Source organism: Gavialis gangeticus, unplaced genomic scaffold (assembly GCF_001723915.1).
Source record: "Gavialis gangeticus isolate Ggan-Ray unplaced genomic scaffold, GavGan_comp1, whole genome shotgun sequence".
Lineage (NCBI taxonomy): Eukaryota > Metazoa > Chordata > Crocodylia > Gavialidae > Gavialis > Gavialis gangeticus.
Window position 1 is genome coordinate 36421274 of NW_017729027.1, and position 17478 is coordinate 36438751.

The 17478-nt window shown below is 41.5% G+C and overlaps 1 protein-coding gene across 1 annotated transcript in view; it reads right to left on the reverse strand.

Annotated features, from left to right (window-relative positions):
* The window catches only part of MLIP (muscular LMNA interacting protein), a 303596-nt gene that overhangs the window by 137122 nt on the left and 148996 nt on the right, over positions 1-17478 (reverse strand). Inside the window, exons 3-4 of the mRNA XM_019520562.1 lie at positions 11304-11462; positions 8694-9056 (exon numbers count right to left, since the gene is read on the reverse strand). Of these exons, the coding sequence (XP_019376107.1) occupies positions 8694-9056; positions 11304-11462 (522 nt within the window). The remainder of the gene's footprint in view (positions 1-8693; positions 9057-11303; positions 11463-17478) is intronic.

The following is a 17478-nucleotide window of genomic DNA, read 5'->3' on the forward strand; positions in this document are numbered from 1 at the left end:
AAAAAAAAAGCCCTGCATTCACCAGCTGCAGCAGCAGCAATCAGGGCGTCTGAGGGCTCATGGCAGAGCACCCTGCATGCAATGCATGGCAGTGGGGGGCAGTGGGGATCATCCCCCTGGTTGGGACCTGTATAGCAGCTGTCCCATGGTGTTAGTGCAGCGTGGCTCGGCAGGGGGCCATGTGCTGTCTTGGGGCTGGGGGGGCTCCACCCGTTACCCCGAGCCCACCCCCATTCATCCTCAGTGGCCCCAGCTCCCAGACAGTGTATGGTGCCCTGTCAAGCTGCACTGCAGCCACACGATGAAACAGCTGCCATGAGGGTGCCAAGCAGGTAGGGCAATCACCGCTCCCCCCCCCAGTATCCCGCACTGTGTTTGGGCACTCTGCCATGAGCCCCCAATTGCTGCTGCTGCAGCCAGTGAGTGCACAGTTTGGTTTTTTTGTGCTGGAAGGCTGAGGTCGGGTGGGGGATTGGGCCAGGCAGGGCAGCCATGGGGAATTCTCCCAAGGCTCCTCCAGCTATGCCTGCCTCTTCCCCAGTGGGGGGAGCTGTGGGAGAAGCCCCCATGGCTGCCCTGCTTGGCCCCATCACCTGCCTAGTCCCCGCCTAGTCCTGGCACTTTAAAAGCAGGGCTGCGGGGCTGTGCCAGACTCTTCCCAGGGCGCCCCATTTCAAAACATCCAAAACATTTCCAAAATGTTTCGGATGGTTTCATTTTGTTTCAGAGATATTTTGGAGTCTGCCGTTTCATTTCAGATTCAGTGTTTTGGGCACCAAAATGGGCCGAAACATGTCCAAAACTAAATAGCTGCCGAAATTTTGCACAGCCCTATTTCTTTGGTAATCCATTCCAGGGTTTACAACCCTCTTAGTGAGAAAGTGTTTTTCCTAATATCTGACCTAAACTTCCCTTGCTGCAGCTTGAGACCATTGCTTCTTGTTCTGTCATCCGCCACCATTGAGAACAGTTTAGCTACATCCTCTTTGGAGCCCCCCTTTACGTAGTTAAAGCCTGCAATTAATTCCCCCCTCAGTCTTCTCTTCTCCAGACTAAATAAGCCCATGTCCCTTAGCCTCTTCTCATAAGTCATGTTCCCCAGCCCTCTAACTATTTTCGTTGCCCTCTGTTAGACTCTAATTTGTCTACATCCTTTCTTCAGTGGGGTGCCCAAAACAGGACACAGTACTCCAGATGTGGCTGCACCAGTACCAAATAGAGGAAAAGAATCACTTCCCTTAATCTGCTGGCAACGCTCCTACTAATGCAGCCCAGAATGCCGTTAGCCTTCTTTGCAACAAACACACACTTATGGCTTATATTCAGCTTATTGTCCACTGTAACCCCCAGGTCCTTTTCTGCAGAGCTGTTGCTTAGCCAGCTGTTGCTTAGTCGGTCCCTAGCCTGTACCAGTACAAGGGATGGTTCCATCCTACATGCAGGACTTTGCTCTTTTCCTTATTGCTTCTCCAATACTTGAAATAAATTACTTGGAGTAAATGATTGTGTTCCAAACTATAGTGCTGTTGGAATTTTCCTCAGAGAGAGATAATTTAACCTAATAACATTGACAGAAATAGTTTCAAACTATTATCTTCTAATTAACTGAAAGTTAGGCTAAGCATAAGGCCATAAAAAAGAAGACTTCCTTCTTTTGCCATCAGAAATATTAAAATTCCTTTCATGATAGCAAACAAGAAGTAGGTTCCTGGAAATGTGCTTTCCTATAGCACCTAAAATGTTGTCCTAATTAGAGTTGTATTTCTGCACAGATACTCTTGTATTTTTATGCCCTAAGGTTATTGTAATCATTACTGAAACCTGCTAAATGATGTCTGCTACCATTTAAAGTTGTCAGATATTTATGATTAAGCCCTGTTAGGACTATATTTGAAATTGTGTCTTTTCTATACTCTTACTGAATCTCTGATAGCTGCATAACAGTACTAATCTGTTCCCTTTTTAAATGCCTATTTTCTCAAACTCCTGCTTTGCCTTTCTCCACATTTCTTTTTTTCTTGCACTTATTTCCCAAACTAGTTTTTGAAACAAGGCATTGTTCCTGCCTACGTTCAAGTAACTGAGTGACAGGTAATCTCCCATTCTGCTGCTTCATAGACTATTGAACACGCTTTGAGTGCGCAGACATAGAGAAATAAAAAGAATAATTTCTCATTTCCCTTTCTCATTTTAACTTTGGCTAATCCATACATATGATAAAGGCCTAAAAAATCTTTCCATATACTTGTCCTGTTTACAGGTATTCCAAGTAATTCATACTTAAGAATGTGTGAAATCTTACCAAACACTGATGGCATTCTAATTCAAGAGGATCTTCAGAATGTAACTGAAATGTCTTTGTCTAATCCAACCTCTGATAACAAATTGCATTTTATACGCCTTTTGCTTTTTAGAATTTTAGTATTCACACTAGAATATTATCTGTTTCCTTCTAACACTTTTCACAGAAATATCCTTTCCCTATAGATAAGTAAACTGGGAATACGTTGCTGTAATCCAACATTGCTTCATAAGCATGCTATACTTCCTTGATTTAAGCCTTAACTTTACCCAGCTGCACTGGACAGTAATCAAAGTTTCAACACTTTTCAACATCTAATTAGCTGTACATAGTCTTTAAGTAAATACATTTTTTTTCACTATTGGAATATCCTGTGAATTGTCACTGTAGCAACAAATAAAGATGTGTATGTACTAAACATTGCCACCAAGTTTACACAAGCAGCATAATTTAAATTTCTGTTTCCTTCAATCTCACAATTAAAAGACATTTCCCTGAAAGCATTCAAAAGTTATTTGGTCATGATAAGGATTATTCGGCTTTATGGTTTTGAATTTCTAGGTTTAAAGGCTTTGTTGTAGTACATACAAATTTAATGGGATGAAATGGATTTGCATGCATTCATTTTTGTGACTCAAGTGATTCATTAAAATTTGCATTTGCTGATATGATTGTTGGAACACAGTATTGATTTACCATATTTTCTTGCATATAACACATACCTTTCCCCCAAAAAATAGCCCCCCAAAATTTGGAGGGGAAGGTGTATTAAGTGAAGAAGCTGTTTTCTTCCCTGAAAAAAAAAGAATGCTTAGAGAATCTGTGCATGCTATGCAGCTATCGAGATGCTTACTACTGCTTTGGCTCAGTAAACTGAATGGGTTGACTCCTGTGTTAACCCTCTTACAGCCATAGTTATTGGCTGAACAGTAATTCATTCTTGTGCGAGAGGCAGGAAATGAGCTACTGGTAGTATCTTGATGAGACTTATGATGTGGAAATATAGAAACTTATAGAAAGAACTACCATTCTTCTTACTGTTGTTTCAAGGGTCTATGGCTTAACATTGTGTGGCATAAAGTAAGTCCTCCTGGTAACAGTCTGGATGAGACAAGTAGAAAACTTCCAGCCACACGAGGAAGCTCCTGCTGCTTTCTGCTTCACCCAAATGTCTCCAGGGATGCCACCCTTCATAGATACTCTATGACACATGGTCAGCCATGACTCCAGAAAAATCTATTTTTCTGTATTCTGCTTTTCAAAAGGCAGTATATTTGGGAGTGTTGTAACTGCCCCAAGCTTGGTAGTCAATACTCACCTGTTGGCTCTCCCCCCCCACCATTCCCAAAGTGCCTTTCTCATGCCATGACTGAAATTAAGCAGTAGGACCTCAGTTCTGTAGGAGGAGCAACTTTATGTTCCCCTCTCCATAGGTACATTGTTGAGCTACTTTTACATGGGATCTTCTATGATTGGATCCCCTATGATCCCCTCTCTAGCCCCAATCTGTAGCCTAAGGGGCTGGACTCACTCATCTGGTTCTCAACTAGGCTGAAACAAAACAGATTCAGGATGACCACCCTGCCTTATTATCTTGATACTGCATCTCCCTTCCAACCTACTCCTAGAATTCCCATCACCTCCCACAACCACTTCCAAAGGGCTTACCCTGCATGCAGTCCCAGCCAGGGTGCCTTTTCCCATCCCCCTGGGCTTCCACCACAAACTCCTGGGGGTATTTCTATCACAACCCTCCCAGACATACTCCAGACAACCAAGTCCCAGCACCACTTCTTCCAGCTCTGCCTATGTCAAACTGCCCCTTTCTGCCCCGGGAGCTAGGCTTCTATCCCTAGAGCTCCCCTCTACTGGCCTCCCAGAAGCATACCTTAAAGACACAGTCTCTCTTTTCTAACTCTTATATTTTGTCTCCAGTAATAGGGCAGGGTTATTTGGGGATGTATTGTATGTGAGAAAATATGATACATGAAACAGGTGTAGAATTAGCCTAGATCAGTCAAGTGCTGTTTTCTTTTTATTGATTATTCAGTATGATATTATGTCATAAATAAATGGTGATGTTTAATTGTAACTATTCACTGTACTTATTCTTACTTAGTTTTTTTATCTAAAAAAATCAATTCACACTATTCTGATATGCTACTTTGACTTTTTCACTTACTATTTATGTTACTTTGACCTTGATATAGCACAAGAATGTATGGTCAAATTTGGGAAAGTGTTGTATAACCAGCATTATATAACTCATTTATTTATCTTTTACATCTGTAATCCATTTATTTTTTCTTTCATGATGATAAAATCATATTTTCTTCTTTTCATATTAATTTTCTCCTTTTACCAACTTTAAACAAACTGTTTAAATTCACTTTAATGTTAAGTTTCTTTGTGTAGTTGGAACCCACTAGTGCCTCTTCAAAGAACTCTTGCCAATAGAACATTGGATCACTTTCCTTGAATTAACTCACAAATTAACAATGATCTATACTTCTGTCTTTTAATTTTCTTCTTTCCAAAGTGAAAAAGCAGTGGTCAATAATCCAATCTTGCTTTTTTGTTTGTTTTCCCTGACCTAGTTGTATGAGAAACAAACAAGATGAGATTTTAAAAAGCAGCATAGAAGGAATATGGGCAAAAGGAGGATTTCACAGAGACTCTTTCATTATAATGTCTAAGACTCAGTAGTGCACTATGGGGTGGACAAGTGGGACATATGCCATTGGAGCCCCCTGAGGAAAAGGGCACCAAAAGGAAGGGGGCCACCTCATCCTCATCTTCTCTCCACTTGCATGGAGGGCTCCAGGAAGCACCTGGAACAAGCAAAGTATGTAATGAAGTGCAAGAACTGGAAATCACAGTTCTGTAGAGCAGCAATGGCATTTGCTGCTTCTGGGGAGAGAACTGGTCCCCATTTTTCCTGCCAAAATCAGTATTTGTTCTTGTTGTTGCTGTCCTCTTGCCAGGAGCTTTTGGAGCAAACAAATGGGGTGAATATTTCCCCCTGGCAGCAAACTTTACAGCCATGCTAAAGAACTAAAACTTCCCAAAACGCCTTGGACTCCAGGATATGCTGCCTGGCCACAGCCTAAGCAGAAAATATTAGTCACCTTTTACATAATAGTCTAGACATTAGAAAATGTTAGTCAGGAAGTGTGCTCTGGCTCTCCTCAGCCTGAGGGGCTCCATTTCCTTCCTCAAGGAACCCACCAAGCCAGAGACCAGGTTGGGAAGAGGACTTTCTGCCTCTCTTGCTGAAGCTGCTGCAAGTAAACCCCAGCTTCACAAAGGCACCTCACTCACGACTGTTCCTTAACACAGAAGAAGTATGGAATTTCAGCCAGCCCTCTTCCCCCAGCACTTTTTATTTAGGTATCTCCTGCTTAGACCTATCGACTCTCCCCATTTAACGTATACAGGACTCAAACAACCAATTTTAGTTTATTTCTCTTCAGACATAGTTTCATTTGGCTCGCCAGAAATTAAAGCTTCGCATCCATGGATTTGTTGCGTGCAAATGCAAGGCACTCGAAGACATGTATTGAGCCTCTTTATCCAACAAATGACACTGCAACTTTTTTTGTAATTCACCCCTTAAAACTGCTTTCACATTCAGATTGCTTCTGCTTTTTAAAACTAACACTCCTTGGACATAGTTTATTTATTTTTTCTTGTGTGGTTTGAGAGCTTCCTGCTTCCACAGCTGTGTAGAAGGGCATAGGCATAGGCATGGGCATGGGCATGGGGTGGATGGGAGGCCCTGGGCCAGGGGGCAGTGTTGGACTGTCCCACTGTCCTGTAGCACCTGCCAGGGACCCAGTTTATTTCGTTTGAAAACCTATTGTGTGTAAACACAGATGCACCACTCCAAGACTTCATTCATTTGAAAACCTAGTGCATGTAAACACAGATGTAACACTCCAAAATAAAAAAGTTTAAATTTTATCCACCTATTTAATTTAATGACGATTAAAATCCTTGGTGTGTACAGATGGTGCCTACAGACAGCTGACACTCCTCAGCCACAATAACACTGTATTTGTACAAACCCACAGGAAAGGAAGAAAAGTATGTTCTCTGTGTCCTATCACACAGCTATGAAGGTTTAGCCACCAGGTGGCCTAAGTGTACCTGTTTTTCAAATGAATCTATACTTGTGTATAGTATATCATAAAAGGATAATTTACAAAATAATGATTATTCAGTTCTTCCATTTTAATAAATCATGTATTAATAACATATGAGTTGGTCCAGAGTTTTCCCATTTCTTGTGTTGCAGGTCTTCCATTTTCTGGCTATAGCATGAAGATTATTGAAAGAAAATGGAGATTACTGACTACTTTATGGTAAATACTTCCCAACTATAAAAACTTTGCTGTTCCCGCAAGCTGATGGCAATAAAAACATAATTCTCTAGGACGAAATTGTGCAAGTAACATCTGTGGAGCCCAACTTCAGTGGGAGAAAGACCCTTCCTGAACTGCCACCAAAACTCAGAATCAAAAACAAATAATGAAAATAAATAATAAAAACAAACAAATAAACAGCATTGGATCACTGATCATTGTTAATTTACTCCAGGGAAAACAGCCAGAAGTTTTTCTGATATTTTTTATAACTATTAAAATAAATGTTAAATATTAAATCATCCTCTATACTTTGAATAGAACATGATATTTTCTAGTATGGGTCAAATGTATCAAGCCCTCCAAGGACAAGAGGAGTTTCTTGCTATTTCACAGACTAATAAAGCCAGTAGAGATCACTGTGATCATCTTGTCTGACCTTTAGGATTAATCTTTTTCCTCCTCTCCTCAAAAATAGGAAATCAATGAATATGTTATTGATTTTTTTTAAATGTTCTTGTGTGTGCACAATCACTGACTTTGTGGATATGAAGCTCATTCTCAAGTCTAGAATTTCTACTGGTGGATGAGATCTACTTATGAGCTAGCCCTGTGTAAAAGACTCCTTTGAATATAGTACCCAGAAATTTACTAGCAAGAAGTGAAACAGCTATTTTAAACTTTTTATAATTTCCTTTCATTTCAAAATGGATCAATATATCCTATACTAAATACTAGATTATAGAGAATGAAAGAATAATGGGAAAATATCGCAAGAGGAGATTTGAAGAAAGTTTTGAACATTAGGGAAAAGCAACTTAGTCCAAATGTAGTAATTTATTGTATATATAGTTACAAATGTTATTCAGAAAATAGATATGGGAAAGGTACATAAAGTTGTTCATCTGTTATCATATGACTTTGAAACAATGATGGGGAAATGAATTTAATCGCTATAACGCATGCTACCTTTAAATAAACTCAGCTAATACGATTAATACAGTTTTATAGACTTTATTGGAATTTATTTAAATTCCAACTCCTGTGAAGGCCAGTGAACATATATTTTCTCTGACACTGCAACAAAATCCTGCTCTCGTAATTATTTTTAACACAAACTACACCACACGTATTTTACTGTCTGTCCTTAATCAAAGTGCTGTGTAATATTTTAGAGAAGCTATAGTAGAAAGCTCTTATTTTCCCAGAATACAGGAGCTGAAAGTGTTAGAAGTAAATATGCATTTTCCTTAAGCTTCCATTTCTTACATTCTGCCTCCATAAAGACATTTTCTTGACCCCCCACTTGTGCAAAATCCCACTCATTACACTGGAAATTTTAATGTCCAAATGAATAATTAATATAATTGTGAGGCTCAATCCTAAAGTCCAGTCTTATCTAGAATTTAATTGGTCAGAATTAGCTTGACTTTTTCTACATAAAAAACTGAAATAAGAAAACCAGGGATATAACCTAGGACACTGAGATCTATTCATTTAATAGGGAAAGTAACGGGACTTACTTTCTCTTTAAAAAAATGTTAGTATAAATTGGCATGGACCTGCTGAAGTCAAAGAGATGTATCAGTTTAGTCCCTGCGAGTATCTCACTATATTAGGTTAATATATATATTGGGTCCTTCTCTTGTCCCTGTTTTGCTTTACTCTGATGTTTCTAGAAAGGTCATTGATAGTCACTATATACATATGTATATATGTATAGTGACTATCAGTGACCTTTCCAGAGGGGAGAAGGCCTACCAAGTCTGTACTACCTACTCATCTTACCCCTTTACATATCATCTTTATAATAAAAGATGTGTAAGATGTATACCAACTTTAGGTAGAAGGTTAGGAACTACTGGCTAGGGCAAAGGGGGGTTAGAAGTTAGTAATAATCTTTAAAAGAGCCAGTGAACTGATATCCAGCCAAAAGCAGAATGAAGGATCATATCTCAAAACCTTTGCCAAGTAAAATTTGACATGCAGAGCCAAAAACAAGCACCAGAGTTAAAAGAGCAATGTACCTGACCAGTAGAACTGCGAGTAAGTGCTGCTCCTTGTGACCGTGGAGCATTCATGTCACTAAGAGGTTTGTTCGATGCAGTAGGATCAAGAGATGTGTTGGAGGACTGGAATATTGTATGCCCGTAGCTCCCTATAGAAGGCGGTTGAACTTTGTTTCTGGCAATAGTTTCTTCATCTTCTTCACCAGAGTCCGTAATAAAGATAAATTCAGCCTTAAAAAGGTCATTCTCCTGCATTTTTATTTTGCCTGTGTTATGCCCTTGGGGCTGGAAAATCTTTTGGGTGCTCTCTGGGTGAAAGGTAGATTTGCTGTCCTGCTGGAATTGACTTTTGAAGGCCAGGTCACCAGAAGGTATGTGAGACTGCAAAAGAGGCTAAAATTAATTTAAATCCATTGCAGGTTATTTGTTCTCCACAAAAACATAAGAAATGTTTAGTTTGCAGTCTGAGTTAGCACTGTGCTACCAACAGTCAAAAAAATAAGTTAAAAACTCCCAGCCCATGTTGTGAGAGAGTGGCAGGTTAGCAGAAGCTGGCTGTTCTACTGCCCAGCTTCCCACTCCCAGCATCCTCCCTCCCACCAATACACTGGCTGATACACAATGTCTGTTTCAAAGGGAGACACGCATTGCATTTTTCCATGTAATGCAAAGCAGAAGACTCAATTGAATATGATAAATAGGACTTGATGTTTGGAATAACACTGGAATTGGAAAGAGGGAGGGTGGTGTCAAGCAGAATGAGCTGTAGGGCCAGGCTAACCCAGCCATGATAGGGCAGGAATCCTGACTCTGTGAGATTCACAAGAGCAGACAATACCCATCACAACTGTCTGACAGAGAAATCTGGGGCAAAACCAATATGTGGTAACAAAGGACCTCAATCCAGGGCATTCTCTGAAGAGGAAACAAAAGGAACTGAGGTTAGAGAGATTTACTGTACGTTTGAGTGCTATCGTTCTAGAACAAAGCCTAATTGTTCTTTTTTATGTTCCACATTTTTCAGTTTCCAATATTTAACCCCTCAAGTGCCCTGCAGTTGTGAGCCCATATATTGTCCAGTTGCCCAATAACTGAAATTACTAATATGTTTTGTTTTCCTAGAGGGAGGGACAAAACAAAAGAACAGATTTACCAGGTACTGTACAATAAATGCTGTGTAAGGGCCAGCCATGAAAACAGATCATCACTGACTGCAGTTGAAATTACTGGCACTTAGCTCTTTTAAAAATAAAACCATCTATTTCAATAGCAAAATATTGATTTGGATACCTCATTTCAAAAATCTTGTTCAAGTTCTATACAGTTTGGAAAAGAGAACAAAAGATAGCATGAAGATGTTAATCTTGCACCATGCATCTAATGAATGTTGTCCGCATGCTGGAACAAGACAGAAACATCAGGGAATCCTGTCCTGACTTAATTAGAATAGTATTAATAGTAAATAAGTACTAATAAGGCCAAAGAGTGGAACATGGAGTTAAGTGACTATATTGCGTTCTGAGTAATTATTAAAAGTCATATCTTCTCAGACATGCTCCTTACGTGCCTATATTCAACCTATTTTTAGTATCACAGTGTTTAATTAAAAAATGTTCAAGGCACTTGAGACTTCCTTCCCTTCAGTTCAGATGACTATGTCTAGGACAGGACTTAATTTCCATCTCTGTATGGCTCTGCCTATTTACATGGGAATATAATAAAACTACAGCCCCATCTATATGCCATGCAAGGGCCTCCAGGTGCAAGATCAAGTGGGCATTATGAAAATGAATTAGTCACCCTGTAAAATAACATAAAATAAAACTAAAAGAGAAGTGGGGAGGAAAATAAAAATAGTTCTCCATGTAGTGTATTATCAGCTTGTAGAATTCGCTTTCACAGGAATCACTGAGGCAAATGTCACCATATGATCATGAAGAACATTTGTTCTATAGTAGCTAAATCCAAAAGTTACATAGGATATTGGTTTGCAGAGCAACTGAAGTAAAAAAGAAATGTCCTCCTTTTTTAATTGCAGTGCAAAAATCAGAAATGCATATCTATCAATTACATGCACATCAATTTGTCCTCAGATTAATAGTAATTGCTCTTTAAATTGTGTTTAAAAGATTACCCAGTTAGCAAATGATACCTGCTTCCAGTGGCATCCCGATTTTAAGGAAGGAGTTTCTTTCACAAAGTCATGAAAGCTTTCAAAACTGAGAAAACTTAAGTTGACCAAAATTGGACTAATTTTGCGTGTTGGCACCTTTATTTGAAGTATGAAATACTGGGCATTGGTAGGACTCCGTGACCAACTACTGATGGATTTCAGTGTGAGAATTCCCTCATGTGCCAAGGTCATAGTATTACATAATTGTCAGAGCCCATTACACAGACTGGGCAGGGTTTGTTTCGTGTACAAACTCTAGCAGAAACAGACTACTGAATTGCTCGTTTCATTGTCTCCTCCGATTCTATCTATACGGTGTGACGGTTTCAATGGTGGTCCTGGAATTCGCAATCAATTACCAAGAGCAAGGAGACTGAGGAAGACGAGCAAGAGGGGTCCAGGAGGAATTTCTCCAGGACTTCTAAGTATCAACATAAGTAAATATGAAATCATACCTTATTTATAATTTCTTGTCTAGTGTCAGCATTTGGCTCTTCTGAAATTTTCACAAGGAATTTGGAGGCATCTACAACTTCAGAGTGAGTTGGAAGCTGTCCAATATATGGAACAAATGTGAAGGTCAAGGGTTTGCTTCCAGATTCACCAGAAGGGACCTGCAAGATACATAATGAATTCACCTTTTAATCTGCATGGAGATTAGCTCTGCAAAAAAAGAAAACATCTGTTAAATTTTTAGGAGTTACCCAACATAACATCCTCAACCTTTTTGATTTCTTCAGTAGTTATATTGATCACAGGATGTTGTAGGCTAGCAATATATATTCTCTATAGAAACAGAGAAATTAAGCTTTTTTTTGGTAAGAGAAGCATTATGTCCTGAACATCACTTAGCACCACCCTATTAATTGCAGTAGACTTGCAGAATGTATGCCAACGGAATACTTGGCCTCCAGTTTGATGTTTATGCCAGAAAGAGATGAATTCTGCTCACAGTCAGTGTGCATATATAGCAGTGCGACATGGAATTCATATCAACATGTCTGAAAGCAAAATATGGCTCTAAATCTGTATGTGGAGTTGCAAATGAGTAGCCTGAAAACTGAAAAAGCTGTTCTAGAAAGAAGCAGCTTTCAAATTTAGCAAATGAAAAAGGGACTGCGTATATGAAATATGCTTAAATGGAACCACAGTCGCTTCTCACTTCTTTGTCATAATGCAGCTTGCTTCAAGTGTACATTGAACTGTACAAACATTTAATCTGTGAAAAATAATTCATGGAACAGAAGAAAACCAAACACTGCAATTTTTTGCCATGGTGCAAGTTTCTACAAATTACACACTTCCCAGAGTAACTACTGATGCAGAGCCAGCATCAATGCTTCAAGGAGATAGTCCCAGGATTGCAGTATACTCCATTCCCTTACCTTCCTTACAGGCCCTTCAGTTTTATAGGCCAATTGTACGTCTGTGGGGGGGGAGACACAGAAGCAAGGAATGGCTCACCTCACCCCACTGAAAATTCTGTTTAGGGTACCATGCATATGGATTGTGCAGGAACAACATAGAACAAGATCAAGAGAGGATGAGCAGTGTGCGTTTTATTCCCCAGCACATAACAGAAACTCCATCTGAGAAGTTAAACAGTGGGAAGCCTTTTCATTGCCCTCTCCATCTACCGAAATCCTCCTTCATGGGGAAATATCCTAGCAAAAGGAGCCCTTCTAATGGAGCTGTCCTGTCAGAAATGTGGATATAGTGTTGCAAAGAGGTCTCTCAGGGTAGGTGTTGACTAACAGAACCCCAAAGAAGGTCATAACACCATGGATCTCCCTAGATCAAGACCCACTCATTTTGACCTATTGGTGACAATGGTTCAAAACTCATCCTTTTGAGACAAGACTAAGGAATTTATGTTTGCCTAACTTCAGGCAAACTACTAATCCAGCTCTTGGACTGAACCATAACAGAATAATTGAACTCTATTGCTTTTAATTTTTCCCCTGCTCATTTATTTACATTCAAACAGAAATTTGAGCATGACAGCTATAGTTATGCTCCTTTGTAATTTGCATACCTTAGCAAGTAGCAATTTTAGAACATAGAGAAATATATTTATGTGACTCATGGAAGCAAGACTAGGTCTGCAAAGCTTCTAGAATATTAAAAATGATAACCAGGGATTTTCAAATTAAAAAAAAGATGCTGGTTTTCATTGGAAGCATTCAAATGAACCATAGGAAGTCTTGCAGTTTTGTTTCCCAGTAGGATAACCTACTACTAGAGCAGTGTACAAATATTTGAGGGGTTGGGCAGGTGCCATGCAGACAACCTGCACTGCTGATGGCCCACAGCCAGGCCCCCCTGGGGAAGTCCTGCTCACAGTCCCTTCTTCCTCTCTCCCTATGGTAAGGCTTTGAGAAAGGATATCTTATTAGTTATAAGCATATGAATTTCTGTTCCTGTACCCTGCAGTAAATCCCAACCCCTTTCACACAAGGCAATGGACCTTGGAGCTACACCTGCACCCCCTTGACTTCCTGCACCCATCTTGCTGGATACTTAAGGAGATCTGGCATGCCCATCTTGCAGTGATACAACTTACGCTCATAGTAGCACACAGCCTCCTGTGCTGGGCTCTGGAACATGCACTCCCAGGTAAGACCACTTACCAGCACTTATGGCCACCAGGCCTAAAGGATCCAGTTGATGACTTCCATGTGGCTGTGGAAAACAAGGCCCTACTGGATACTATGCACTCTGGGGTGCTCTGGGAGGACCTCCAGACTGTCAGCTGGCACTTCAGGGCCCAGGAAATGAACAATGATTGGAGGGAGCATATCATCTTGGGGAACCTGGGACACCTAGCAGGGGCTGCAGAACTTCTGCATGTGGTGGGCCACCTTCATGGAGATCATCTCTGAGTTTACCCCATACACTGAGCAACAGGATATCATGCATAAAGCCTCCTCTGACTCCAGCAAAACACATAGCCAGTCACTATCTGGAAACTCACAACTCACTGCAGCCTCTACTCCAGTTCAGTGTACAGAAATCCATGATCAAAGTGGCAGTCCTGGAGGTCTGCTTGATCATGCAGGATGTGCTAGCAGACTGTGTCATCTGCCTCAGCAACCTGTAGGACCAATTTCTGCTGGATGGGCTCCCCAACTGCATCTGGGCTATGGGTGCCTCAAGGCTTCATCAGCCACAAAGTCTTCTTCTTCACCATGCTGCAGGGTATTGTGAACCACCACTGGTTTGGGAACATCACTGTCTATACTAGGACCAGGAAGAGTGGTGGGTAGTCTCTGTGTCTGCAGCAGGGGCCATGGAACAACTTTGCCCTGGCATGGGAAATGGTGTCTCTCTGCACATGGCATCCCCCAGATTCTCAGGGGTGGAGGTCCATGGGGGAATAGGTGCATGTTCTGAGGCCATCAGCAATGTGGATGGCATTGGGGTCTGTATGTTGACCACGAAGCTGTCAGAGTTCTGCACCATGACCTGCCCCTCAATGCTTATAAAAGAACAGGTTGAGAGATGTCAAAACCGGTTCTATCTCCAGCTTTAGGGTACTTTCTGTCACCTGCTACCCCATCTTTGTTTCAGTGGCAAAGGTATATACAATGTTGATACTATGCTGATGCACAGTCCCAGTCATGGCCCTGCACTCTCATTTCCATGGCATTCCACAGATTTCTTTGTTCCAGTGGCTCTTGCACAGATCCTCTTGATTTTTCTCATCACCCCCAAGAGCAAAGAAGTCCCTGACCTCTGCCTGGTTCCAGTTACTGGTAGGAGGACAGGCCCTGCCATACTGCATGGTTGTCGCTGGGTGGGTGTGGATGTCACGGCATATTAGGGCTGTGCGAAGCTTCGGTTCCTGATTTGATTTGGTGGAGATTTGGCCTGATTCGGTAACTGAATCTCCAAATCTGAAATGAATCAAAGGACCCTTTAATCTCTCCGAATCAAATCAGAACCCTCCAAATCAATTCGGAGAGATTCAGCAATTCGAACAGACACAGCTTTAAATGTTTTTTCTACGTACCTCTAGGTAGCAGTTGGTTCGTGAATGCTGAGAGGCTGGGGCACATGGAGTGTCCCACTGAAGTGCTGGGGTCTCCCCAGCACGCTCAGCAGCAGACCTGGAAGTGAACCAGAAGCACATCCAATCCACTTCTGGGTCCACTGGAGAGCACATGGGGGGCCCTCCCTGTGCCCCCCTGGCTCAGCGACTGGTGCCTCCTGTGTCTGGGAGGGGCACCCAGGGTCCCCCCATGGCCAACTGCTGAGCCAGGGGGGCACAGAGGGGGGCCCCCAGCATGCTCCCAGGTGGACCTGGAGGTAGACCAGAAGTACTTCCAGTCCATTTCTGGGTTCGCTGCTGAGCATGTGAGGGGGCCCCCATGCTCCTGTGGGATGGTCCATTTACCCCAGCATCACAGCATTCATGAGCCATGCCTGGTACCTCAAAGTATGTAAAAAAAAAAAACCATTTAAAGCTGTGTCTATGTCTGAATTGCTGATTCTCCGAATCAGCATCGAATCTTCAGATTCGAATTCAGCCAAAGCAAATCAGGGACAGTGATCTGAATCAACGAATCAAAACACTGTCCCTGATTTGGGCTGAATCTGAATCCAAATCAAATAAGGCCCATTTCACACACCCCTACTGCATACATATGAGTCCAGGCCAGGAGTGGGCAATTATTTGGGCAGAGGGCCACTTACTGAGTTTTGGCAAGCCATCGAGAGCTGCATGACAGGCAGCCCAGGGAAGATTAATATTAATTTTCTAAACTTTTTAGGGGCCCCGCAGGCTGGATAGAATGGCTTAGCAGGCCGCATCCAGCCCATGGGCCACATTTTGCCCACCCCTGGTCTAGGCACAAGGGCCTCTTTCTCTCCAAGTAGGTCTAGATCTGGTCGGGTTTGTTCTCCACTCTGTAATGACCCAAGCCAGTGTCCGCTTCCTGCTGACCTGAAGCAGCCTGGCCCTGCCCACCCAAGCCATGAGCTGGCCCAAATTAACTCTTTGCTGACCCAAACCAACTTGTCCCTTGCTCTCCCTGAACCTGAAATGCCAGAACTGGTTCATGCCCAGTGGTGGTGGGGCCAAGCTGGGCTCAGTTCTGTTTGTGTCAGCTACAGTAATGAGGGCATGTGAATATGGGTGTGGGTGTAGGTCTGGGTCTGGGTCTGTGTCCTGGAGGCCTGGGTCATTTGGAGGGGACACAGCTGCCTCAGCACCCTGTGCTTCCCGGCAGCCCTTGGGCATAGTGCTGGGCTGGTGAAAGAGGCTGGCTTTTCTTAGTCCCAAGGCTGTAAAGGGGAGGGGTTTGCTCTGTGCTCAGCTGGAGCACTGGAGTCCATCCTGAGTCACAGACTGTCTCCCTGGAGGGTCAGAGGAGGTGTGGACAATGCATGGTGAGATGCTGAAGGGCTACAGACTATACAAAACTGAGGCAGATGATTGATACAAATGTAGCCCATCAGAATTTGCTTTGCAGTTTAGGGTAAGATCTCTAGTCTACAAAACACAATCAGAATAATTATGTATTTGGCCAGCTCTAATTCCAAGAGTAATGTGTTAAGTAAAAATGCTGAATACAGAGATGTCTGCAAAAAATATAACCTCACAAGTCACACTTGCCCTTTTATAGATGTCTTACTACATACTATAAAATTTCTTCTTGCTTTCAGATACAGGTTACAAAGGGGCAAAGAAAATAAATGGATTCATTGTCACTTAATAGCAACCAGCATAGCTGCCTGTAGCCAGGCTAAAATCTTTCACAAAGGTGGGGAAATAATGTACACTGGGAGTTCTTGGTGGTATTTTTGCTTCAAGGAGTTACAGTGTGTCCTGGAATTTACAGTACAGCTCACCTTTCTTTACATAATGCATGTACCTTAAATAGCACAATCTGGCCCTTGCTTTTCATGGATCAGAGCTGTAATTATTAAAGCCAAATGGCTTCTTCTGTAGTTTGTTCCCACAAACTGATAAATATGCAAATTATTCTATTAACTAGTCATGTGCATAAATTTAGGTGTGGCCTTGTTTTTTCACAGGATCCGTTGCTAGAATACAGCCTTTTTGGTAAACTCCGTGCTGAGGTTTTTTGATGGCACTTTTTTAGAATGGGTGCCACTTCTGAAAACTGTATTACTTTCGCTCTGTTGTGTTTTACAATAACCCTGAATAATTTTTCAAGAGATGATAAATGTGTAAAAATGATTTATAGAAACTTACAAGAAAACTTTTCACACCCTGGGACATTCCTGAGCAAATATTTATGTTCTTATCTACAATTACGTACACTCAAAGATATCCATCAGATTAGATTGCCATTGAGTGAGCTTTTAAAGTTGACATCATCCATCACAGTCTTATAAAGCACCAGAATCTGAACTGAAACCTCATGTGACCAGCATTTTAAATATCCTTTTAAAGCAAATATTGATCTGTGATGGTACTTTCAAATTCCCACCCAAGTTAAAAATAAAGATACCATAATACCTTTGCTAGCTGACACTTTTTTGCTAACAATTTGCTTTCCTATCTGCCCACTTATACTCAAACTTATTTGACACTTGACATCAAATCTTATGATCAGATGTGGAGGTAATGGACCAATACTGAATAGAGATATTATTAGGTAG